We start from the raw sequence: 27,291 nt of genomic DNA on the forward strand, positions 1-27,291 counted from the left end.
TCACAGATGATGAATCATCTATTGGAGACGCAGCACAATCTGAGCCAGATCATAGTCCACCACTGTTTTCATCACTATCATCACAAACGGCGAACGAACTTCTCAACTAAAGACCCGCGCAAAGACAACTTGCATGATCGGGTCGGACACTTCACCATTTGTATACTTCTTGTGGTGTGGCTAGTTAGTAGTACATATGCCTATTGGGGAGATGACTGCTAGTTTACCCAGTGGAAGAGGTAAGACTGTCGAACGCAACCCATGAGAACTATATGCAACAGAGGAACTATATCAGTCCCTCACCTGAGAGCGGATGTCCGTTTTTGTTCTCCTAGAGACTTGAACACTGACTCAGGGCACAGGCGGTGGGACCACAGGGGCGGGGGCTGGCATCCCCCCTTTTATTTCTTGGGAGGTTATTTTTGGAGTATTGGGAACTCTCAAGTGACCCCCTATGCAATAGCAAGTTTGAGAAATGCAAAGTTAATAAGAATTGTTTTTATTGTTTGGTCTAACCAAGTTCCGCAGTTGGACCGTGTATTGGGTTGTTTAACAGGGATGCTGACGGTCCTTAACTTACGTAGACTCTGTACTATCTGGATTACATTAATTCATAATAATGGCTAGGCTGGAAACGGTACAACATTATAACTGTATTACATGGAACATAAGGAGAATGGGATCACCACACAAAAGACACAGATTATACGCTCGGCTGACAAGGCGCAAAACACAGATAGTTTTCCTACAAGAGTCGCACCTGACTACGTCGGAAGCCACCAAACCACAGAGTAAATGGAGAGGGCAATTGTATAACACAACCTACTCTGCTTTTGCTCAGGGTGCGGCCATATGGTTACGATCTAGGGTCTCATTTGTGGTACAGCAGAAACATATAGATAAGTAGGGCAGATACATCTTGCTTCAGGGTGCATTAGATGGTAACCCAATAGTGCCTGGAAGCTTATATGCCCCTAACTGGGATCAGGAACACTTTTATACCAGAGTTCGTGCTGCGCCCGGCGGATTGGACGGACGTTCGTTGGATACTTGCTGGTTTACTTTAATGAAGTCGTAGATACTATCCTAGTAGATAGGTCCCATCTCCCCTAATCTGGGCCCAATCAATAAGTCACTCCAAACTGTTGCAGAACTGGACACAGGAATGGGCACTGAGGGGAATATGGTGTAGTCATAATAAGGGGACGCGAGAATACTCATACTGCTCCACAACACATGATCTCCACAACCAGATCGACCATATATTCTGTAGTTCGACGTTCCTCACACAGACCACTCTGGCAGCCTATGTAGGCAAAACAGTATCAGATCACAGTGCATTGGAGATCTCATTCACATGGGTGCGAGTCCCAGCCCCGCTCCCTACATGGCGACTAGATCCTTACCACTTAGAAGATGGGGTATTCCAGGAAGCACTAGCAAAACCATAACACATTAGTTCGCGCAAAATGCAGGCACAGCTTCATCTATAGGACTGGCATTCTCAGGGGCACAGGCTATTAGTACCTCCACAAGAGCCCGACAACAGGACACCCAAGAATTGCAGGCGGTTGAAGACAAATTGCACACACCTGAAACTAGGGCGGCCCGAGATTCCATGGCAAAACCTGACCTCCAAGAGGCTGCATAAAATATACAGAAGTACTGGACCAACTACGCATAATGGATCACCACACTTATTTACACAAAACCCATGCAGAATTAAACAGACTGGGAACATTACTGGCACGGATACTTAGAAATACTCCCCCCTACGCCAACAATGGAAATAATGACACCACAGCATACCAGAGCCGTCACACAAACAGAAATCAAAGAAGCCTTCTATGACCATTACAGGGCACTTTACATGCCCCCCCAGATTGAACACCAAGAGATTAACGCCTTCCTAGAACCGGTAGAACTCCCGCAGGTGACTGAGGAGAACAGCAAAATGCTAGCTGACCCTATTACACTAGCTGAAATTAAAGCAGCAATCAAGGGCCTTCCTAATAACAAAATCCCAGGACTAAATGGCCTACCAGACGAGGTTTATGCCACCCATGCGCAATAACTTGCCCCTCAACTGAAGAGAATGTATAAGGATGCTTTCAAGACAGCCACTCTACCCCCCTCTACAACACAAGCACTAATAACTTCTCTACTCAAACCTGTAAGGGACCACACTAAGTTGACCGCATATCGACTACTCTCCTTGTTAAATAAGGAGTATAAGATTTTAAGTAAAATACTAGCTAACCGCTTACAGCCCCTTGTAGCGAAGTTAGTGCATATAGATCAATGTGGATTTGTCCCAGCACGTAGCACATCCTTGAATATTCACAGGGTGTGCAATATAATGTTCGCCTGCACTATGGAAGTGCCAGAGGCAGAATGTATCACGCTGGATATTACTCAGGCATTTGACAAATTGGGCTGGGAATATATGCTTGCCGTGCTCAGAAAATTTGGGATCCCGCAAGACTTCACTCAATTGATCCAACTGCTATATCACCTTCCAACAGCAAGGGTACGCACAGGATTGCATATTTCAGAACCATATCAAATACAGAGGGGTACGAGACAGGAATGTCCCCTATCACCTATATTGTTGGTTCTTGCCCTTGAACTATTAGCCCGCAAATTACGGGCATCATCAATAAGATGGGACATTACCCTGAATGGCTGATGACATCATCCTATACACCAGGAGACTGCAAAATAATTTGGACACTCCGGCGCAGCTCTTCACACAATTTAAACGCATAGCCGGGCTGGCAATTAATTACGAAAAATAATGCGCTTTCCCCTTCAGCACAAACACAGAGGAACTGACTTTACCATTTGGAAACCGTGAAATAACAATTGCCCATAAAAATTTAAAATATTTCGGGACACAAATATAGAGAACCAAAACAGATCTTATAGAAGGGAACATACAAAAGGCGATAAGCTCACTGAGGGCCCAAGTCATCTTCTGGACATCTTTGCCCCTTTCAGTGGCAGGGAGATTGGCAATCACGAAAATGGTGATGGTCCCGCTTTTACTCTACTATTTCACAAACCTACCAGTGATAATTCCGAAAGCCTTATTTACAACATTGAACAGACTGCTGGCCAGTTTAATATGGGGCACGGGCCACTGACGTCTTAGCTTAGCGAAGCTGCAACTATCATCAGATGCTGAGGGGATGGGGGCCCTGGATTTTTCCATTTCCCCCACTTCTTGTCCCATTTTTTGGGGCAGCCCCTAAGTTTATAGACTTCTTTTTCAGCAATCATCCATCTGGACATTTCTGCCACCCATCCAATAGTCAATGGTCGTACACTGGCTCCCCAATGCATCGCAATTGAACGCTTGGGGGCCCTGGATTTTTAAGCATATTGTCTATCAACGCAACTGCAGTGGCTCTCGTATTGGTTAGCAGGCCACATTCTACAGGAAATCGCTTACTCAGAGTGAATTCTAACACAGGGCACGCTGCATAGACTGCTTTGCCCAAGTAGTTCTATTGCGCCGACCCCAAGAATACTACTGAAAACTGCACTTACATACTGGAAGCAGGCATTGACATACACTAGCACTATCCCTGCGTATGCTCCCAACATAACACTATTGGGTATCCCCACTAGTCAGGGAACACTTATTACCGGCAAGTTGAAACCATGGTTGCAGGCCGGAGTGACTAAGGTGTGGGACTCTTTGGGGACAAAATGTTACTCACGCACACAGATCCCACGAGCTAACAAGGAGGTCACGGAAGCAATATTTTTTACAAATGCGAGTGGTGTGTTATATTAAAAGAAATTGGGCACCCCACGGGATAGAACTAAATACACACGAGCTGGTCCATCTGATGTACCTTTTGGGACTGGTAACCGCCTAACCCGCTGGCTATGTCTTGGGATACGCACATAGCGACCATCACCACTGACTGCAACACGCACTAAATGGACACAGGACATTGACAGACCGCTATCAGGCAAAGAATGGGCAACAATGTTAGAATACCCAAAACAAGTATCCCAGAACACCAGTTTTAAATGTATCCAGTATATAATAACACAGAGAGCGTATCTAACAGTGCATAAAATTCATGCCATCTTCCCTACCATTACTGTGGAAATTTGGCAGCGATCGGGGTTAGCATTTAGCTGAAGCCATCTTGTATTCGGCAGCCATCTTGTCTGCCATGTGCTCACCATGTGCTCTGTCCTTCCTTGCTGTTGTTTACTCTTGTACTCTGCTTATAGATGGACTACATTTAGGCTCTGCTACTCTGCACATGCGCAGAGTAAACTAACTGTTCATACACCTGTTCTAGTCTGTAAATGTCAGGTTATTCTTAACGGAGTCAGCAAACTGCTAGCTCCTCCCTACCAGTGGTCGAAGTGGGGAAAAAAAAGTAGGGGAACTGTGGGTGGAGAATCAGGGGGCGGGAACAACCGAAGATTGAATCAGTGGGCGGAGTCAGGGGTGTGGCTAGAAATAGCAAAACATACCAATTTTTAGTACGTTTAGCATTTCACTGACCAGTTACAGCTTATAACGTTATTTAATTAAAAGAATGGATATGTTTATTTGAGGTTTAATTCAGGAAAAAGCAAACACTCATAGGGAATACAGGTTTATGTAAAGCATGTGAAATATAAGCAGGAACAAAATGTTACCTTGATGCTTTTACTCTCATTGTTCAGAAATCCATGATTATTTTTTGTCTCAAACATTGAGGTCACGAATGCAGGGCTCCTCCTATACACATGTGTTAAGCAGGGCTCAGAAGAGAAAGGGACTCTTCAGGAGAATCTAGACTCACAGAAACCCACAAAGGCTCCTTCATATTCATGTCAGCCAGCTGGCTGCTCAATCATAATATAGTAAAAAGAACAACTGGTGGACAGAATGCAGAGCAATATCATACATTCACCCCAGTGCAGAGAGATGGGCCTAAATCCATTGTTTCTTTGCTCACATGCGATTTCAGTTTGGACCCAGCCATATGCAAATCAGTCTTGATCCTGTGCCTAATGAGAACAGTGTAGCCCGAACTGCCAGGCCAGGTCCTCCCTGGACTGGAAACAAGCATCCTAGGACCGGTTTCGGGCTTTCAGCCCTCATCAGCCAGGATAGCTTAATTCCATTGGCATGGAGAGCACAGGACTCATGTCTGAGCATACCTGTCCCACTCGGGGTGACATATGCAAAAAGAACAATTGATGGACAGAATGCAGAACAAGGTCATACATTCACCCCAGTTCAGAGATCGGGGCTTAAATCCATCGTTTTTTGCTCACCATGCCATTCCAGTTTGGACCCAGTCATATGCAAATCAGTCTTGATCCTGCGCCCAATGTGAACAGTCCAGCCCGAACTGCCAGGCCATATGTATTCAAGTGTCCTTTCATTCGGGAAGTGAACACAAAGCAGTACCCACTGAACTATACACATAACATATTGCTCTTTGATATGCATGGTACATGTTCTTTGCAGCAGGCATATTACCCCTCTGCACTACCGTAGATGAGTAAAATAGCCACTAGACAAAACATGCTCCCATCTCCCTCCAGCAGGTACATTGATCACCAAAGTTATCTTGGCACTTGTATTGTTGACCGAAACCTGCTGAATATACAAATAACTTTGCAGTGTTTTTAAAACTCCTGCACTTGTACAAAACCGGTCCCCCCAAACTAAACTGGCCCCCTACCCTTCCAGTCGCCCTGGAAAACGCCTACTCCTGCCCTTTCACTGCTCCTGTCCAGTCAGTACTCCTGCTCATGCTCGATCAACACTCCTGCTTCGTCAATTCCCCCGACCCCTCCCTTCTCCTGGCCCGTCACTTCTACTGGCCCGTCACTTCTCCTGCCCGTCACTGATCCTGCCCTGTTCACCGCTCCTGCCCTGTTCACCGCTCCTGCCCTGTTAACCGCTCCTGCCCCGCTCACCGCTCCTGCCCTGTTCACCGCTCCTGCCCCGCTCACCGCTCCTGCCCCGTTCACTGCTCCTGCCCCGTTCACTGCTCCTGTCCTGTTCACTGCTCCTGTCCTGTTCACTGCTCCTGTCCTGTTCACTGCTCCTGCCCCGTCACCTCTCCTGCCCCGTCACCTCTCCTGCCCCGTCACCTCTCCTGCCCCGTCACCTCTCCTGCCCATCACCTCACCTGCCCGTCACATCCCCTGCCTGTCATGTCACCTGCCTGTCACTTCTTGTGCCCGGTCACCTCTCCTGCCCTGTTGCCTCTCCTTCCACGTCTTCTCTCCTGCCCTGTCGCCTCTCCTGCCCCATCACTGCTCCTGCCCCATCACTGCTCCTGCCCTGTTCACTGCTCCTGCCCCGTTCACTGCTCCTGCCCCGTTCACTGCTCCTGCCCCGTTCACTGCTCCTGCCCCGTTCACTGCTCCTGCCCCATTCACTGCTCCTGCCCAGTTCACCGCTCCTGTCCTTTCACCGCTCCTGTCCTTTCACCGCTCACATCCGGTTACTGCTCTAGCTCATGCCCCGTCACCTCTCCTGCCTCGTCACCTCTCCTGCCTCGTCACCTCTCCTGCCTCGTCACCTCTCCTGCCCCGTCACCTCTCCTGCCCCGTCACCTCTCCTGCCCCGTCACCTTACCTGCCCATCACCTCTCCTGCCCATCAGGTCACCTGCCTGTCATGTCACCTGCCTGTCATGTCACCTGCCCAGTCACCTCTCCTGCCCTGTTGCCTCTCCTTCCACGTCTCCTCTCCTGCCCTGTCGCCTCTCCTGCCTCATCACTGCTCCTGCTCCGACACTGCTCCTGCCCCCTTCACTGCTCCTGCCCCGTTTGCTGCTCCTGCCCCGTTCGCACCTCCTGCCTCGTTCACTGCTCCTGCCTCGTTCACTGCTCCTGTCCTTTCATTGCTCCTGTCCTTTCATTGCTCCTGTCCTTTCTCCGCTCCTGTCTTTTCACCGCTCACACCCGGTTACTGCTCTAGCTCATGCCCCGTCACCTCTTCTGCCCCGTCACCTCTCCTGCCCTGTCACCTCTCCTGCCCCGTCACCTCTCCTGCCCGTCACCTCTCCTGCCCCGTCACCTCTCCTGCCCCGTCACCTCTTCTGCCCCGTCACCTCTCCTGCCCCGTCACCTCTCCTGCCCATCACCGCACCTGCCCATCCCATCACCTGCCTGTCATGTCACCTGCCCGTCACTTCTTGTGCCCGGTCACCTCTCCTGCCCTGTTGCCTCTCCTTCCACGTCTCCTCTCCTGCCCTGTCACTTCTCCTGCCCTGTCGCTGCTTCTGCCCTATCACTGCTCCTGCCCCGTTTACTGCTCCTGCCCGTTTACTGCTCCTGCCCCGTTCACTGCGCCTGCCCCGTTCACTGCTCCTGCCCCGTTCATTTCTGCTGCCCCGTTTATTTCTGCTACCCCGTTCACTGCTCCTGCCCCGTTCAATGCTCCTGCCCCGTTCACTTCTCCTGTCCTTTCACCGCTGCTGTCCTTTCACCGCTCACACCCGGTTACTGCTCTAGCTCATACCCCGTCACCTCTCCTGCCCTGTTCACCGCTCCTGCCCCGCTCACCGCTCCTGCCCTGTTCACCGCTCCTGCCCCGTTCACTGCTCCTGCCCCGTTCACTGCTCCTGTCCCGTTCACTGCTCCTGTCCCGTTCACTGCTCCTGTCCTGTTCACTGCTCCTGTCCTGTTCACTGCTCCTGCCCCGTCACCTCTCCTGCCCATCACCTCTCCTGCCCCGTCACCTTTCCTGCCCCGTCACCTCTCCTGCCCCGTCACCTCTCCTGCCCCGTCACCTCTCCTGCCCCGTCACCTCTCCTGCCCGTCACATCACCTGCCCATCACATCACCTGCCTGTCATGTCACCTGCCCTGTCGCTGCTCCTGCCCAATCACTGCTCCTGCCCCGTTCACTGCTCCTGCCCCGTTTCCTGCTCCTGCCCCGTTCACTGCTCCTGCCCCATTAATTTCTGCTGCCCTGTTCATTTCTGCTGCCCCGTTCACTGCTCCTGCCCCGTTCACTGCTCCTGCCCCATTCACTTCTCCTGTCCTTTCACCGCTGCTGTCCTTTCACCGCTCACACCCGGTTACTGCTCTAGCTCAAGCCCCGTCACCTCTCCTGCCCCGTCACCTCTCCTGCCCCGTCACCTCACCTGCCCATCACCTCTCCTGCCCATCATGTCACCTGCCTGTCATGTCACCTGCCTGTCATGTCACCTGCCTGTCGTGTCACCTGCCTGTCATGTCACCTGCCCAGTCACCTCTCCTGCCCTGTTGCCTCTCCTTCCACGTCTCCTCTCCTGCCCTGTCGCCTCTCCTGCCCCATCACTGCTCCTGCTCCGACACTGCTCCTGCCCCCTTCACTGCTCCTGCCCCGTTTGCTGCTTCTGCCCCGTTCGCACCTCCTGCCTCGTTCACTGCTCCTGCCTCGTTCACTGCTCCTGTCCTTTCATTGCTCCTGTCCTTTCTCCGCTCCTGTCTTTTCACCGCTCACACCCGGTTACTGCTCTAGCACATGCCCCGTCACCTCTTCTGCCCCGTCACCTCTCCTGCCCCATCACCTCTCCTGCCCTGTCACCTCTCCTGCCCCGTCACCTTTCCTGCCCATCACCTCTCCTGCCCGTCACCTCTTCTGCCCCGTCACCTCTCCTGCCCCGTCACCTCTCCTGCCCATCACCGCACCTGCCCATCCCATTACCTGCCTGTCATGTCACCTGCCCGTCACTTCTTGTGCCAGGTCACCTCTCCTGCCCTGTTGCCTCTCCTTCCACGTCTCCTCTCCTGCCCTGTCACTTCTCCTGCCCTGTCGCTGCTCCTGCCCTATCACTGCTCCTGCCCTATCACTGCTCCTGCCCCGTTTACTGCTCCTGCCCCGTTCACTGCTCCTGCCCCGTTCATTTCTGCTACCCCGTTCACCTCTCCTGCCCTGTTCACCGCTCCTGCCCCGCTCACCGCTCTTGCCCCGTTCACTGCTCCTGCCCCGTTCACTGCTCCTGTCCTGTTTACTGCTCCTGTCCTGTTCACTGCTCCTGTCCTGTTCACTGCTCCTGCCCAGTCACCTCTCCTGCCCATCACCTCTCCTGCCCCGTCACCTCTCCTGCCCCGTCACCTCTCCTGCCCCGTCACCTCTACTGCCCCGTCACCTCTCCTGCCCATCACCTCACCTGCCCGTCACATCCCCTGCCCGTCACATCACCTGCCTGTCATGTCACCTGCCCGTCACTTCTTGTGCCCGGTCACCTCTCCTGCCCTGTTGCCTCTCCTTCCACGTCTCCTCTCCTGCCCTGTTGCTTCTCCTGCCCTGTCGCAGCTCCTGCCCTATCACTGATCCTGCCCCGTTCACTGCTCCTGCCCCGTTTACTGCTCCTGCCCCGTTCACTGCTCCTGCCCCGTTAAATTCTGCTGCCCTGTTCAGTTCTGCTGCCCCGTTCACTGCTCCTGCCCGGTTCACTGCTCCTGCCCCGTTCACTTCTCCTGTCCTTTCACCGCTGCTGTCCTTTCACCGCTCACACCCGGTTACTGCTCTAGCTCAAGCCCCATCACCTCTCCTGCCCCGTCACCTCTCCTGCCCATCACCTCACCTGTCCGTCACATCACCTGCCTGTCATGTCACCTGCCCGTCACTTCTTGTGCCCGGTCACCTCTCCTGCCCTATTGCCTCTCCTTCCACGTCTCCTCTCCTGCCCTGTCGCCTCTCCTGCCCCATCACTGCTCCTGCCCTTTATCATCCCCATAAGGTCACCAATCATAGACTTCAGAACATTGGAATATTTTCTTAAATCACTAACAGACTCCTAAATACTGGCGTCATTATCAATGGGGCTTTGCAGGGGGGCGAATCTGTTAGTACATGCAATTATTAAATCTGCCAAATCATGTGCACATGGGTCAGGAGGTGGTGTAAATACTGCTTCCAAATATGAGCTTACTCGTTTGGTTATGGGTGCAAAACCACTCTTGCCCTTGGGTTTCTCAAACATCTTTGGAATGGTGTGTGTTACACTGGGGCCTGTATGGGGAGGACAACTGTCAACAGAACTAGAAGTGGCGTGAAAACGGCCCCGGTGCACCTCCGGGCCGAGATTACCGGGAAACAGTCTGGTAGGCATTGATGAACGTTGCTTCAGCAGGTAAACACTATGAATATCACTGCCACAAAACCCAACTAATAGCAGCTTTAAATTGGCATGTATATTTGCTGGCAGCGTCCTCACAATTGAGGTGTGATCACTGGCTCACAGCAGCCGCAGGGCCATCAGAGTAGCCGTTTTCGCACTATGCTACACTGATGGCCCTTTCAGTCTCACTTTGCAGGCCCATTAGACCCAGCGGGGAAGGGGAGGAGGCCGGGCGCAGTGCAGAGGCCTTCTGAATATTCACGTTGCACCACTCATGCGTGAAAAAGAAAAAAAGGTGTACTTTAAAGTATGGCAATTTTACAGTCCCCGGTACGCTCTTTCAAAACTAAGAAGTAGGGGAACGGACTAACATAATTTTAAGAAGTAAGGGCACGCCGTGCCCTTCCGTCCCCGCCCACTTCTAACGCTGCTCCCTACTGATGACTGTGCATTTCTGTACGACCTTTTATGTATGTTAACCTTCTCTTCTGTACTTGTACTGCCTTCTTTTGAGCCCCTGTATGGGTATAAAAGGACCATGTTCCTTCTGTTCAGTGTGCTACTTCATACACTACCGAAGGGTGTTGTGTAAATGTGGTTCCACCTCATGAGGTTCAATAAAAGCTTTGCTTTGTATTATAGTTTCCGTGCCAACTTCTATTCTATTGGTCTGAGGACTTGTGCAGAGAATGGCGAACCCCTAGTACTGGAATGCCTAGCTGAGGCTCACCCCGACATTATGCCATAACGTCCTAGGTGTCCCAAACAGGACGCAGATCTCATACACATGCTTTGGTCTTGCCCTGGGCTGGGGAGGTACTGAAATGGAATAACCTACACTTTAGAGGAAATTGTGGGAAATACGGCATGGCATACAGTAGACACAAGTATACTGGGATTGTTCCGAAGACGAAAAGAACATAAAGTACAAGCCAAATTTGCTGATCTGGCTTTGCTGCTAGCTAAGCGAGGTATCACTAGGAGGTGGATATCTCCTGTGGCCCCAACACTTCTAAGCTGGAAATAGGAGGTTGAAAAATGGGGCTGGTTGAAGGTGTAGCCATCCGAAGAGAAGAAAAGAGAGGCCTAAGAAAGGAACCAATCAATATGAGTTCAGACCTCTTGTTGGAATCTTTCAAAGCTGCCGACATACACATTCCATGAGACTCCATAAGCTCCCATCAAAACCAAAACCGATAGACTATTTCTCAAACTATGGCTCCCACTCTTGATGAGACAGAGATAGCCGCAGTCAGGAACCCCCCAGGTTTCCGTTCACCCCCAACCTAGTGACCGAACCCTGAGGCGACAATCACTTGCAGTATAAGTGAATTGTATTATTCGCTGTAGTACCGACTCAACTAGACAGGCATTCAACTACCAGCTTCCACCACCCAGGGTTTAGTCCTAACCCTACATACTTAAGTTTCTACAGGCCAGGAAGGCCCATCAGCAGGGGAGGGAGTGGGTAGTTTACGAAAAACTTTAAAAACTGGTTCTACGTTCACCCAGGAGAATAATACTACTGTTGTAATAGCAGGGCGGGAAGAGATGGCACATTTGGATGCAGGCTGAATAGACAAGTCCCAAATATTAACTGATTGTAAAGTCGGCACAAAGTTGAGACATGATGTAACTGAATACGATTTCTTTCACCACTATGTGTATGTGTGCGATCCTGCTATGCGGATAACAAGTGTGATCACTGGAGACACCGAGCATGTTTTTTGCTTTTATGATTGTCTTTATATGGCCCTGACACTTTTTTGTCCTTAAAGGAATATATGCACAGGTTAATGGAGGCTAGCTCTCGGTTTTAACATTAAGGGCCTAAATAGGATGTTGGGCCACTGGGTCAAGACAAGGGTGACCAAGACTACCACTGGTGGGGGAGACCAAAAGAAAGAGGCAAACAGCCCCTCGAGGGAAGGAAGAAAACCCTAAAAACAAACAGTCTTCTCCAGGCCCCCAAAAATGTGTTCAGGAGGGTGGGTCGAGACTCTTCACAGCCAAAGGGTGGGTACCAGGGAAAGAACTGGGATCCCAAGAAGGCTTGGTGCCATGACTCTATGACCACAGGGCACCAAACTGGAAACTCTGGCTGTAAAAATAAGTAAAATGCCTCTGGTCCACCTGCATTAAATGCAGTTGATAATCTCCAGATGGGATCTCAGGATAGTACTGGCCATGTTAGGAAGCTCACTTCTGCGACTTTGGGGGATGTGGGCGTAGCCACCTTAGCTGTCTGGTCCACTAATGTGCAAAAATACAGACAGCATCCTTTTATTAAGGGGCTTAGGGTGGAGGCTTGAGAGACACAGGTGCTAGTGTCACCACAGTAACTAAGCAACTGGTGTCCTCTGAACAGTATCTGCCTGGAAGGGTCTATCCAGCCACCTATGCTGGCCATGACGATGGTGTCCTTTGACTTGGGAGGGGTTGATGAACAAAACGAGGTAGCAGTGTCTTCATCCATTCCAGTTGATTGTTTGCTGGGCAATGATTTGAAGTCTTCAGTCTGGGCTGAGGCAGAACTGCGAATCCATGCAGAAATGCTTGGAATCCCACATTAGGTGTGCAAAAAAACCAGAGCAGAGATCAGCGCCCAGAGAGACAAAGCGGTGCTGGAGTCTGGAATGATGGCCCAGCCCTCCAACAGAAAAGGCAGAAAGACTGGGGACCAACTTTCAATCTGATACCAGACCCTTCTCCCCAGGAAGAAGAAGGGTCAGCCCCAGAGGAAACTGAGCCTCAGGAGCTGGAGCCTTACCAGGCTGATCTTTTGGGCCCGGGGATCCCTCTAGGGAAGAACTGTGCCCGGGGTAGAGGACCTGTCCCACTCTTGACGTCCTGCAACAGCAAGCTGCTACACAGGAAGGAGGTGATGTCAGTGGTTCCCACAGGACCTATTGGGAGAACGGGATCCTTACCACTGAGGCCAGAGACCCCAAGCCTTGTACCACTATGAGAGCGGTAGTGCCTCAGGCATTTAGGAAATACCTCCTCACTTTAGCTCATGATATCCCCCTAGCTGGACACCTTGGCCAGAAGAAAACTTGGAGTAGGTTAGTCGGTCCTTTCTACTGCCAACAATGCACCAGGAGATGAAGGAGTTTTGTAATTCCAGGGCCACCTATCAAGCCAGCGGCAAGATAGGTAGCTACCCAAAGGCCCCCTTAATTCTACTTCCAGTGGTTGGGGGTTCCCTTTTAGATGGTAGGGATTGACATTGTCGGTTTCAGCATCAGGAGACAGATATATTCTGGTGGTAGTAGATCATGCCAACAGGTATCCTGTGGCTATTCCTATTTGGACTACCACTGTCCCTGCAGTGGCTAGGGTGGATAGAGCCCTCATTGGTATCTTTACCAGGGTGGACTTCCCTATGAAGGTGGTGTCAGACAAAGGCACAAACTTCATGTCTGGCTACCTGACACGTGGCTGGAACATGGAGTGACCTGTAGGTTCACTACCTCCTACCATCCCCTGTGTAATTGCCTTATTGAAAGGTTCAACAAGACCATGGAAAGTATGATCAGTGGACTTCCTGTAAACTCCTAAGGAGATGGGATGTTTTACCTCCATGTCTGCTTTTCGCCTACAGTGAAGTGCCACAGAAGAGAGTGGGGTTCTCTCCATTTGAACTTCTGTTTGGGCATCCTGTCAGGGGACCGTTGTGCCTTGTGAAGGAGGGATAGAGAGACTTCTAATTGAGCCTAAACAAGATATAGTGGACTATGTGTTTGGCCTTTGCTCCAGGAAGGCTGAATATATGGAGAAAGCAAATATATACCTAGAGGCCATCCAGGATCTCCAGAAACAATGGTATGACCAAAGGTCTGCTGTGGTTGAGTTCCAGTCGGGGCAAAAGTTGCGGGTTTTAGAGCCTGTGGCTCCTAGGAATCTCCACGATAAGTGGTGGACCCTACCCTGTCCTAGAAAGAAAAGGGGAGGTCACCTATTTGGCGGACCTTGACTCTTGCAGGAACCCCCAAGAGCATCATCTATGTAAATCACCTTGAAACCGACTATGACAGGGAAGAAGTGACCATGCTCATGATTACAGATGAGGATCAGGAAGCAGAGAGTGAACCTCTCCCTGACCTGTTGTCCAATAATCCTGCCAGTGGGAAGAGTGGCCTTGTAAGACTCTCTCCCTACCCAACAGCAGACTGATTGCAGGCAAGACCTAAATCAGTTTGCTGAGCTCTTCTCTTTGACCCCTGGTCAGACTAGCTGGCGTACCCATGATGTGGACACTGGTGAAAGCCTACCTGTCAAGAATAAAATATACAGGCGATCTGACCATGTTGCTCTGGAGGGTCAGCTTGGCCTTGGCACCAAGCCTTGAGGCCCAAGGACCCACCAGAGCTGAAAGCACCAACACCAGGGGTACTGGAACCCGTGCTGCAAAAAACCTACAAAAGCGAGTTAAGGCAGACTCCAAATTTACAGCAAGCCAGCACCTGACGTGGGACTTAAGGGCATCAGGACTGCAGCCCAGAATCATCGCTCTAAAGTGCAAGCCCCTGATCACGAGGGTCATTTTTGCGCGCCAGAGCCCTTGCAACCTCTACTTTCCCTTGAGAGCCCTTGGACTTGCCTGCAAGCTGCCCTTTGTTTTGATTTTTCTGATGGCCCCCTTTCTTCATGGTGTGCCAAGTACAATGTCCCTTTGTTTCTTATTTCCGGAGAAACCCGGGAAGCTCCAAAGAACTTGGCTTTGGCACTTTAGACTTTGGCCCTGAACCTTCCGATTTCCTAAAGGGTAACCACGTAATAACTGTACTACGTTGTTTTTTAAAATTGTCTTGTTCCTTCCATATCAAATGTAGTGTGCGCAATTGCACACAACCGTATATATTGCATATACTGCGATTTTCTCGTATTGTGAAATGTTTTTACCTTGTAACCGTAGTCCTTGGTCTAACTATTTATATCAAAAGAGTATTATTTTCTAAATTTGGTGTTGACTTCATTCATTGAGTGTGTGAATCATTTATTGCCTTGCTGTGTACAACAAATGCTTTGCAATACCCTCAGATAAGTCTAACTGCTCACCCACACAACACAAAATTAGAGCATTAGTATTATCTGCTTTTGCCTCTGTAAACCAATAAGGGTCTCTGCTACCTCTTTGCACAGTGTACCCCATTGTGGTGCACTTTATAGAAAGGTGGTTACCCTACACCTTGTGAGATTTAGGGCCAGATGTAGGTATCCAAATACCGGTCGGAAATGGCCGAAAATACCGATTTTCGGCCGTTTCCGACCGGTATTTGGATATTGAGATGGAGGGGCATGTTAAATTACAGAGGGCCATATGTAGGTAAATGGCATTTACCGAATCGTAAATACCGAATTTTACCCATTCGGTATTTACAAATCGGTATATGCCATGTAGGTAATTATTCGGTATCAATTACCTAATCGTTATGAATCGGTAATTACTGAATCGGTATTTACCGATTCGGTAATTGCCATTGATTCCTATGGGCCTTGCCCATAGGAATCAATGGCAATTACCGATTCGGTAAATACCGATTCGGTAAATTTACCGAATTGTCAAGGGGGACAGGGTGTCACTTTGACACCCTATTGCACCTCTGATTCTGGCTTGTGGACACATACATGCCCTTAGGGCATGTATGTGTGCCACATGGCACAGGTGTACATGCCCAGATGGGCATGTACACAGAAATTCGTTATTTACTATGCAATAGTATTTCATGGTAAATAACGAATTCCTAAGGGCCTACACCCCATACCTACATCCCATATTACCGATTCTGTACATTTACCGATTCGGTAATTTACAGATTCGGTAAATTTACCAATTCGGTAAATATACAGAATTGGTAATTTTCTGGCCCCCTACATCTGAAACTACAAATACCGGAATGGCCACCTACATATGGCCCAGAATCGGTAATTTTACCGAATTTGTAATTTTTCCGATTCGGTAAAATACCGATTTGTTAAAATTACCGATTCTGTAATTCAACATGTAGGTAGCACTGTAATCAGTGCTACAAGGGTTTAAGAATTCGTTATTTACCACCAACTAGAAGTTGGTGGTAAATAATGAAAACGCTTCAAAAAGCATTTTTTTTGCTTTAAAAAACGTGCCATGTTGCAGACATACATGCCCTAACGGCATGTATGTCAGCAACATGTGCACCCATGCACAATTGAGGGGTGCAACAGGGTGTCAAAGTGACACTGTGTCCCCCTTGCAAATTCGGTAATTTTACCGAATCGGTATTTACCGATTCGGTAATTGCCATTGATTCCTATGGGCCTCAAGGCCCATAGGAATGACTGGCAATTACGAATCGATAAATACAGATTCGGTAATTACCGAATCATTCCGATTCGGTAATTTCAAAAGTGAAATTACCTACATCCCATTTACCTACTCTTAAATACCGAATCGGTATGATTCGGTATTTTAGAGTAGGTAAATCGAGATTACCCACATCTGGCCGTTAGTATTTAATTGTAAGCTGCCAGGTTTGAGATTCTTGCTTTCTATATGGCCTGTTGACAAGACCCCAAAATGTATCCAAGTCATTTTTGATAAAGGCCTTCAGAAGTATGTGTCGTCAAGAGTCAGCACTAGGGGTGGGTGGAATATTCAGCTTGCCTGTGGAATTGAGAGCGTTCCGCGACTCTGCATTACTTTTGTAACTCAGAGCTCCAGCCAAAATCTTCCCATTGCCGTTTGGCGGAATATTCTCTTGCACAAGGTTCAAGAACGGCAAGTTGGCAACAATGAGCGAGATTTGGCTTCCTCCGGCACGATTTCTGGTGACTAGGATGACATCCTGCAAGATTTTCCTAACGCCGGCCGTCACGAGCTATCGGTGCAAAATCCCAGTACGAGCAGCACGATGTGTCTATTTCTGCCTGTTGGCGGAACTCCGCGGAATCCTGCTGAGTTTTTCTGTAACTCTGCGGAATTTCGTGAGTTCCCCCACCCTCGACAGCACTCAGTAAATGCTAGCGTACATGCATTACTACTTAGAGGGGTCATGGGAAGCTAATTCAGCATATGGAAAGATGTTTTCCATGTGAAGAAATTCAAGCAAAAATAAGACAATGCAGTTGCACATTTACCCTAACTCTACATCCAGTGCTTTATCTGTTCCGGCATTTAACCCTTCATCACCTGCACTTTTCTCAGGACAGACCACCATGTGGCTGCCTGTCTATTTTCGGGAGAGCACGTCGCTTTAGCAACTTAATATACACTAAAACAGTAATAGCAGCGCGTCCAGACAGTCGGTCCTGGAGTTTTGCAGCACTGTCAGGGCCAGGGGGTGGTGAAAGGTGCAGTTGCATCCTGGGACCCGGCTCTTTATTTCGAAATTAACCACTGCCCGCATCTGTAGATATTTTGCTTTGAGGACACCCAGCAGGTACTGACTAAGGGCTTGAAGGTGTACCCCAAATATAAAAGTCATGTGGGTTTACCATTTCCCTGGAGTTTGCTTATGATTTTTTCGTATATCGTATAAGTGTGCTACCCCTGCTTGACTTGTGCACTGGGTACCCATCAACTGTAAAGCATCAATGTGTTTCTTTTGCAGATCATATTCCTGGTATGATGCTGGTGAATACAGGCTGGGTCTTTGTATGTCTGGGTGGTGGACAGATGGACAGATATGTTTGTGCAGAAGAGGTGAAGGACAGTTGTTAAAAATAAACCAAATTCAAACAGTTATTATTTTCCTTTGCTCATAAATCAGAGTGGATTTTCAGGTCAGCGGCGGGTTGACTTCACCAGCGCATGCTACTGCAGCAAAAGTAGTTTAAGAGGCAAAGGCCTCCACGATTGGTAGCAATTGGCACAAAGATACTGAGCTATTGAATTCCCTGGTCCAATCCCTGAGTGTATATTGTTGACAAAAGTTACCAAATTAAATCAATTTAAACCATGTTTTTAAAATGTGTGATGCCCTTGGGTCTGGCCCTAGTCATTATTTCTATGAAATGCTCAAAATGTTGACCTCACCAAGTGTAAGGACACTTTTGATCCCATCGAAATTTCAAAATATATTGGGCTTCTTTGGAAAGTTAGTTAAAGCTATGTTAGACAGAAGTCATGATTTTGCTCATGTGCTGTGAGCGCAAAGCCTAAATTGCACAAAAGAGAAAGAACAACTTTTACGGTCTCACTTGACTTTAGTTGCCTGTTTAGCTCTAAACAAATGTGTGATTTAATTTGAGAGAAACAACAGGCCGTATATTAAGAAGTTGAAAGACCCATGGGCACATTCTGCTGTTTTGAGGGTAGGGGAAGGTGGGCTTGTTAACATGATGGCTGTGAAGGCAGTTGAAATAGTGACGGGCGACACAGGGACGTACTGTGGATGTATATATTGACTGGCTGTGAGTAAACTTTCAGCTAGTACGGCAGAGTTGTAACTTTTATCCCTGTTTTGGGAAGATGGTGGCCAGTAGGGCAGAATAAAGGGGACCTGCATGGAAAGGCATGCTCCAAGGACGTAATAAAAAAAACCAAGCATTATAAATACAATAGGTCTTACATATTTTTTGAGTTCTAGCAAATGGCAATGTCTTTTACCCTCGTGGTATGGAGTGGATGTATGGGGTTTGAGTGGGATTATCTGGGTTGGATTGGATGTTTTCAGCAGGCAATAGAGTGTGTGATTGGTATCTCCCTCACAAAAATGTTGTTCTTACCTCCTGTGAATACATGTCAGGCTGAGAAATTGAGGATAGTGAGAAAAAAATAACATTTGGTTCATGGAGCTAGAAAGAAGGATTTTAAGGCTATCTCTTATAAAGTTATACACGATTTCTGAATGAAAATACACCTCTGTGTGCATCAGAGAGGTAAGTATACCCAACACTTTTAACTGTAAAATTAATTATGTGCTATCTTCTCTTCATGCGACATACGCATTTCACAACCTATGCCTCTCAGATCAGAAAAAAACAGAAACAAATATTTTACTGTGTGAGAATGTGGAAAAAGTTGTAATGTTGCATTGTAGAAAGTTGAATAAAGTGTACAATTACTACATTCTATTTTTTTTTAACGCAGTATGAAATGTGTTCAATGTCAATCCATACCGAATGAAAAGAAAACGTTTTTCCCATCATTCATGTGCGGTGAATGTACTATGATTGCCTACAATTAGAGAGGGACTTTCCATACGTATGTATGTATGTATGTATGTATAGGCATTTATATAGCGCACTACTTACCCGGAAGGTCCCAAGGCGCTTCGACCGCTGCGAAACCCTTCCTGGCTTCCCTGAGAGATGGTCCCTTAATGGGTATCTCCAGGGTGAGACCAGGCATCCCCGGCGGTCTGGTGGGGCCGTTAGTGAAGATGAGGCAAGCTAATGCCCAGAGTTGCCGAGTGTGATCGCTGATCAGAGTGGGCACCGAGGCGAGAGAATTATCGAGTCCGCTGACCCTGGTCCAGAAACCTGCCACGCCGGGAATCGAACCCTGGTTATTTCATTTTTTCCCTTTATTTTAGGCAAAGGGAGAATAAGTTATTTGCCCAGAATCACAGGATGTTGCGCAAACGCCGGGACTTGAATCTGGTACCCCAGTTCAGAAGTCAGCACTCTGGGTGGTAATGCCACAACCTCTCTCACATTCAGCCTAACTGATGGAAATAAAGTTTAAAAAAAAACCTTTTCAGTTCAGAGTCAATCTGCACATAGCAGGGTACAGAGGAAACAGTCCAAAGGGGGCCCGACCAGCAGATTCACTGCACTGCACTGTGGAAATTGGATTACTGGGTGTCTCTGTAATTCCAGGAGGTGGGGATCCGGGCACAATCATTAAAGGAGAAATGGGCACGACGCCTGTGTACGATCTTCACACTACTTACTGTGGCACACGAACAATTCACATGCACAGGAGCAGTGTAAAAACAAAACAAAATAAGAGTATTTACTTTCTTAGCATCCTTTTCTTGGAGGTGCGATTATTAGCAATAGAATGTCGCTGCGAGAGTCAATACCAGGTGTCCTGCTGCTAACATATAATTTAATTTGATTTTAGGTTTTATATAGTGCTCGAATGCCCAGAAGCGTCTTGGCGCTGAAGCACACGGGGGGAGGCCTGGACGGAGTGATTTTTAATGATCATAAGAGAACAGCCAGGCTTTGACTTGCTTCTGATATATATAACAGAGCACTGGCCCCATCCACAAGGACACAGTGTCCCCGCCAGGAGATGAGGGGTGTACCCCAAATTTTAAAATGAGACATTTTAGTCTGTGAATAAGCCGGCCGAGCTGATCCCATGGAATCTGCCGCCCGGTGGACGTGTGGCAACGGAGGACGCCATTTTGTTTGTCGGTTATCCACAGTCCATTAGGCACCCTCCTGCGGCAGCAAGAGTGCCTCAGCAGTGCCCCACCGAACCCCCATTCCTCTCTCTGGGCACGGAGCAGGCGCGGTTCCAGGGTGCAGCTATGGAAGTGCAGGTCAAGCTGGTAGACACTGCACAAGCACTGCTGGCACACTTCTCTTCAAGCCACACATGCAAACATTACATACGTGTGCCCCTGCGCCCATGTGCCGCAATGTGCTCTAGTAGGTAGGTTAGCCCCTTAGCCAACATGTAATCGCCTTCATACCTTCTGCAAGAACCAAGCGGGACAGCACCACCACCGATGATCAATGTTCAGGACATATGGCTCCAATATGTCGGAGTTTTACATCTCTGCAGTCCCATTCGCGGGGTCGTTGCCTGCTCTGTCCCTCACTTTGTGACACTGCCATTCACTGCTGTGCTGGTGCAGTCCAATTAGTGCTACATGAGAGCTGTATAAGAGAGCATATCAACCCTACTGAGTGGTGCTGAGTTTATCATTGGGGAATTATGGCGGACAGAGCATTGTTCCCTGAAACAGCCTGAAAGTCTAAAATAATGCCAATAGCCTACACACCAATAAAGAAAACAGATCAAGGGCAGGGAGACTCCCCGTCGTGGTCTTGCAATATAAGGTATATCCAGGTAGTTCGCAGACAGCAGAGATGTGGCCAATAGGTGGGTGGTTGTAGGGCAGGTAAGCAAGTGTTGTAGGAGGGTTGAGAGGGACCACACGTGGAGAGCAAGTGATTGTGACATGCTAAGTTGTGAGGGCATCTGGTAACCATGCGTTGCAATGGCCGACCAGGAGTAACCGAGGATATGATGGGATGGACAACCCAAAGCAACCAATGAGTGAAAACGCTTGGGCTTGAACCAAGCACACAAAGGCGGAAGAATCAGAACCAATCCACCAATAAAATACCCACATTTCTTAATGGCACAACAGTGAGCAAATGGCACTTCATGGGCATGCCATAAGCCCACAGGCAACATTACAACAGGTCTTGCTGACAGCTCATGCACGCTGCCTAGGTTTGAACTAATGAGGTGGAGCGCCAGCCATGAAGGACAGAGGCTGCCACAGGTCATTTGTTGCCCAAGGGGATCTCACTTCTTTTAAAGATAAAGCCACACCTCACAGTCAGGAAACTCAAACCTAAGCCATCTTATCCATGACCAATGTGTGCCTCTGCTATTCTACTAGTTTGGCTAACCAACTACTAAACTCTAAAATGAGGTCTTAAACATCAATAAAGGTGTTTATGGTATACAGGCATGCCCTCCTGATATCAGATCTAACCCCTCTACCCCCTCTTTTAAAAAACGTCAAATGCTACTCCTGAATGACCATTTGCAGCAATAGTCCTGGAGCCATCTTAACCTACTTATATCTCCTGTTTGACATTCTTTCATTTATTTATTTAACTTTTTGGTCACAAGTTCTATTGGTGTCTCCTCATTGCCCTTTTGATTTATTGCTTTTCAGGAGATTACCCTGAGTCAACATTGCAATTTTGTTTTTCCCTGTGCTCCCATATGACTTTATTGTTTTTCATGTACCTCAAATGATGCTGTACTCATGCTTTTACCTTATCCCACTTATGCTCCTTTGTATAGCGCTCTGATACCCATTTGGGTCATGTTTGCGCTTTATAAAACTTTTCAAATAAATACCCAAATTTTTGTAGAAAGCTCTCAGGAAAGATTCTGCAATACCTCTTTCTATTGCGCTGTAGACCCCTGGCAGGACCTCTGCTGCTGAACTGCTTCTGACATGAGACGTGTGATCTCATCCAGTTTCTTGTCCAGGGAATCAATTCTCTTCTCCAAGTCCAAGTAGGTGCAGGTCATGTTGGCGTTAAGGTCGTACATGATCATCTGCATCTAGGTAAAGAGACGTAAGATGTTCAGCCGAGAAAGAGACTGCAAGAACTAAAGAAAACAGATAGACAGGCCATTATATCAGTCTCTAGCATGTCCAGTAACGTAGCCCTCCTTTGTATGGTTGAATCTCGTTTTCAAACCTGCCTGATGTTCTTGAATACAGTCTATCCTATTTTTCTCCTCATCCACCTCACTCATATTTTTCTCTATACTCATTTTCCTTTCAAAACTATTCTACCCAATTGATAATACTTTTCTCACATCCTTCCATCACTTTCATACACACTGTTGTCTCTAAGGGCCATATGTACAAACCTTTTTTCTGCTCACAACCAAGCCAATTCACAGAATTGTCTCATTTGTGACCAGAAAAATGCTTTTTGGAATGTCCAAAGCCCAAACTGGGATTCAATAACTTGTTACCAAATCGCAATTAGGGTTTTGCGATTCAGTATTTGGAAAGGATGTATTTAGGGCGTCTCTTCCAAATAACGAATCGCATTGGTATGTCAAAATGTTTTGTGATAGAAATGCGGTTGCAAAACATTTTCACATACCACCAATTCAAAGTTGGTGGTAATGCATTCTCAAATTGGAAGCGGTCCCCAGGGGACCCCTTCCCCTTTGTGAATATTGGGAGAACATTTATTAAGAGCAGGCAGTAGTCCCACGGAGCCACTGCCTGCTCTTAAAAGTTGAAAACAAAACGTATAATTTTTAATTTTTGAAACGCATCCCGTTTTCCTTTAAGGAACACGGGTTGCATTTCAACAAAAAAATAAAAAACTTGACTCAAAGGCAATCACAGACATAGTGGGCTGCTGACCTTAGCAGGCCACCATCCATGTGATGACTGTGATTCCTAATGGGTTGCTGTTGGAACCAGCACTTTCTGGCAGGCTGTAGAGATGCCCCCAGCCAGGTAGAACGTCCCACTCCCTTCAAGGGTGGGTGATCACAAGTGCTGCTTAACCTGTGCTCATCCTTGGGTAGCTTGGCACTGAGCAGTCAGGCTTAATAAGGCAATGTGTAAAACAAAGAAGCAGCAGATATTAATGATAAATACACAGAGCATCACAAAAGACAATTCACACAAGATGTATGTAAAAACGATTGTATTAAGCACACATATTCATTCTTTAGCACATGAACATCGGGTACTTTTGGGCATAAAACACATTTGGAATTATTACTAACAGTACCAAGCGCACTCGTATGAATATGATAGCAAACTTATGTACATGGGAACAATCCTAAATCTTACCCTCCCCACACAGGGAGCACCCTTATGCAATGTGACACGCTATCCACCCCAGGCCACAGTCCAACACAGTTATGTGGTACACTCCGGGTCACAATGATATCAACAATATGGTCATACATGAAACAAAAACACTTTTTAGCAGAACTGCGGACCAGAGCCATGTGGGAAAACCCAATGTCAGATGTGTTGTGCTCTTGGCACCGAATCAACGTATAACGTGGCACCGCTGGGCAGTACTGTGAATCACATATGGTCCGTACACTATCACTCTCACTCGCACACACTTACTCTGCACATCTCCATGGTGCAACAGGTAACCAGCACAGTCCGTACGGAATGCTCTTGCACACCTACACACTCAGCACCCTAATGCAGTGCTACTAGTACCCAGCAAGTCAATGCATAACACACTCTGCAGACTCCGTGACCCTAGCCTCCCTCCACCCAATAGTTCACTCCAATTGCCCTATAACCCCGGATAGTAAATAACAAACCCCGCCACCCAGACACAAGGCGTGTAGCAAGTTCTATTAAGAGGTATATGTAAACAAGTAGAGTTTAGCAGCCACTCAGGAAGTTCACCCGCAGGTCTCAAAGCACAATGGAGCCATGCAGTCTCTTGACACACTTCCGAACTGTCTCGGAAGCATTCCTTAAACCCAGTGAATCTCTCTCACTACTACCTGGCACCAAGATAGCTTCGGGAGGGGACAGGTTAGAAAAGTCAGTTGGTCTCCCGCGACAAAGGTAAAAAAAGGAACAACCAATGAATGGAGAGATAACGCACATAAGCCTCTCAGGTAATCTGGGCACAGCGTCTGGTGCGCGTTGTTATGAGTTGCACCAGACACTTCAGATCTCAATCACGATCAGTTACAAATTACGTACCTACCTGGAAATGAAGCACTATGACTATGCACGTTGAAATGGGGTGCACCAGGCAATTCTAGTCAACCACAATGAAGAGTTGCAAATTCCGTACCTCCCTTGACAGGAGGCACCACGTCCGGTGCACGATGATCAGGCTGCACCAGACCAGTCCGCGGCCGTCACACACACAGGTGCAAGTTCAGCAGAGCCACACGAGGTAGAATGCAACTCTACTATGGGTACATCCCTCACCTTCGAGGGTCGCACCCTGTGAATCAGACACGACATGCAATGAGCATGCAGTCGGCGTGTCACATGAGAGAGATGCAACACAATTGACGAAGCAGGTTACTTTGGATCATGCAACCGCTGAATCTGCTCACCACCAACAAGACACTTATGAGTGTCAGAGTTCCCCCATTTCAGGAACAACGGGGCCTATTATCAAGGGCCTTATCGCCGCTTTAGCAGGAATTTTTCCCGCTAAATCGGCGATAATTTTTTCGCCCTATTACCTAGCTGTGGCTAACACCAGTTAGCGACAGCTAGTAGGAGATAGCGATCATCTTGGGGCCCATTTTGCATGTCATCGATATTTATCGCTAATGACATGCAAAGTGGGCGTGCCAAGATGTTAGCGATTGTAAACAGTTGCTAACATCGCTATCTCCTATTACCTACAAAGGTGTACTTTTGGAAATATTTGCGCTAAGTGCGAATGTCTCCAAAAGCTAACGCCTGCCCAGAGCAGTTCTTAGCCATGTTATCCAATGGTAGGTGGATAACATGGCTAGGAGCATTAGCTCGGTAATGCATGAATATCGCTGACTTTTCAGCGATATTCATGCATTACGGCCGATTTTTATCGCTTTTGAGATAAACCTTGATAATAGCAAGGTTTATCTGCGATAAAATTCAGCGGAGTTCGGCGATAAAATGATTCCCGCTAACCCTGCTTAGCGATAAATATCGCTATTGCTAGGTAATATGCCCCAACATGCCTTAGATACAGAGTCCAACAATTTCCCTAATGTTCCACAGCTAAGCTTTCCCTACTGTTGCAAAGATTGGAAGGGCAATAGTAAATATTACCCCTCCGGAGTTCAACACTTTGCCTGCAAGTTATACAGAATGCAGCGAGAATAATAAATTTAGCCCCTCCAGAGTGCAACGCTTTGCCTACTGTTGCACAAACTGGAGTGATAATAGTGAATTTTACCCCTCAAAGCCCAGTGCTTTCTCTACTATTGCACAGACTGGAGTGGGAATAGTACATGTTACCCCTCCAGAGTCCAACGCTTTCCCTAATGTGCACAGACTGAAGTGGGAATAGCAAAGTCTACCCCGTCGGAGTCCCTCAATTTCTCTACTGTTGCACAGACTGGAGTTCGAATAGTAAATTTTACCCCTCCGGAGTCCAGGGCTTTCCCTACTGTTGCACAGATTGGAGTGGAAATATTAAATATTACCCCTCTGGTGTTATATTCCCAAGTTAGGCCCACGAAGCGAAGCAGCTCATTTTCTTACATTGTCCTCACAAATAACATTTCCAGCTGTGACCTTTGGCACACATTTGCATGCACAACAATATTGGATTAGTTTCTCCTAAACTAAACTTGTTTTACATCTAGCTTCGCACACCATTATCGCAATGCCCTGAACATCATGTACAAGCCTCATCTCACACTATGTACAAATTTCATCACTACCTTCACCCACGGGATGACAGGGCTATCTATGTATCCATGACATCACTAATCTATGCGTACATCGCAAGGCTGCTTTCCATTATAAATGAAGAGCATCCCAGTAGATTAGTAGAGGCGGTACTTCCGCTGACACAGAGGGTCCCTGCATGCTGAGAAATCACCACGCGGCAACCTGACATCCCGTGAGGGGTGTCCAGTTTGCGACTAGGACGGGGTCCTTTGCTCTACCCTATCAGGTAATGGGGTTGGATTGTCCCTTGGGGGGGTCTTGGCTCTACACCTACACACACTCTAGGTACACATAGAGTAGGGTTCGCATAGTAGGAGTAGGCTAGATTACTGTCTTGTTTATATGCCTGCATTTATACATTTATCTAGCACCATGGTAGAACTATATCTACTTTTCATGCTTTTGGTGCTTGTAATCAAGGTCATCTGCTTCTGTCTACTAATAATTGCAGCACACATATTTTATGCAAGAATAACATTGGTTCAATAAATAGTAATAAGAACTTCCTACTGTGTATTCTCTGTATATTTCTCTGGGAATAAGTAGTAAAATATACTGATTGTAGAGATACATGGTATGTACCAGTGGGCTACAAACAGGAATGGAAGTGGTGAAACTCTTTAATCTTCATAGCATAATCTGTCAGTTTGATACCTGCACATGTAGGGATTTCCTTTACATATTTCTTTTCCTTTGTGTGCCAACTTTACCCCTGTGTCAAAGGATCTTTTCTTTAGATGTGAAAGGGCAAGTTCAGCATTATTAGTTAAGTGCACGCAAAATCGGTTTCTCGCAGTGACTAGCTTTTGGATTTTCTGTAGTGTGGGAGTCCCTGCCCTCTCTCGTTCTAGCTATAGTATTTCACGTTCAAGTTTCTGAACTTCTAGTTTTCAGAGGCGCAGTTGTTGGCTGCAGCAGCAACTCATTGGCCCTGATTGCCACCTTAAATGTATCTCAGACACCCCCATGGATCCTTCGTTCTTCTCATTTAGGCTGAAATACTTATTAATATGTTGTCCAATGTCTTTGAGGATCACAGGGTCCCTAAGCAGTGATGGGTGTAGATGCCAATTACAGAGGGAAGCCCCCAGTA

The 27,291-nt window shown here is 47.7% G+C and overlaps 1 protein-coding gene across 1 annotated transcript in view; it reads right to left on the reverse strand.

The window, feature by feature from the left end:
* Positions 1-27,291, reverse strand: part of KCNN4 (potassium calcium-activated channel subfamily N member 4) — a 453,327-nt gene that overhangs the window by 12,375 nt on the left and 413,661 nt on the right. Inside the window, exon 8 of the mRNA XM_086929858.1 lies at positions 22,178-22,345. Within this exon, the coding sequence (XP_086785984.1) occupies positions 22,184-22,345 (162 nt within the window). The 3' untranslated portion in view covers positions 22,178-22,183. The remainder of the gene's footprint in view (positions 1-22,177; positions 22,346-27,291) is intronic.

Source organism: Lissotriton vulgaris, chromosome 7 (assembly GCF_964263255.1).
Source record: "Lissotriton vulgaris chromosome 7, aLisVul1.2, whole genome shotgun sequence".
NCBI classification, from domain to species: domain Eukaryota; kingdom Metazoa; phylum Chordata; class Amphibia; order Caudata; family Salamandridae; genus Lissotriton; species Lissotriton vulgaris.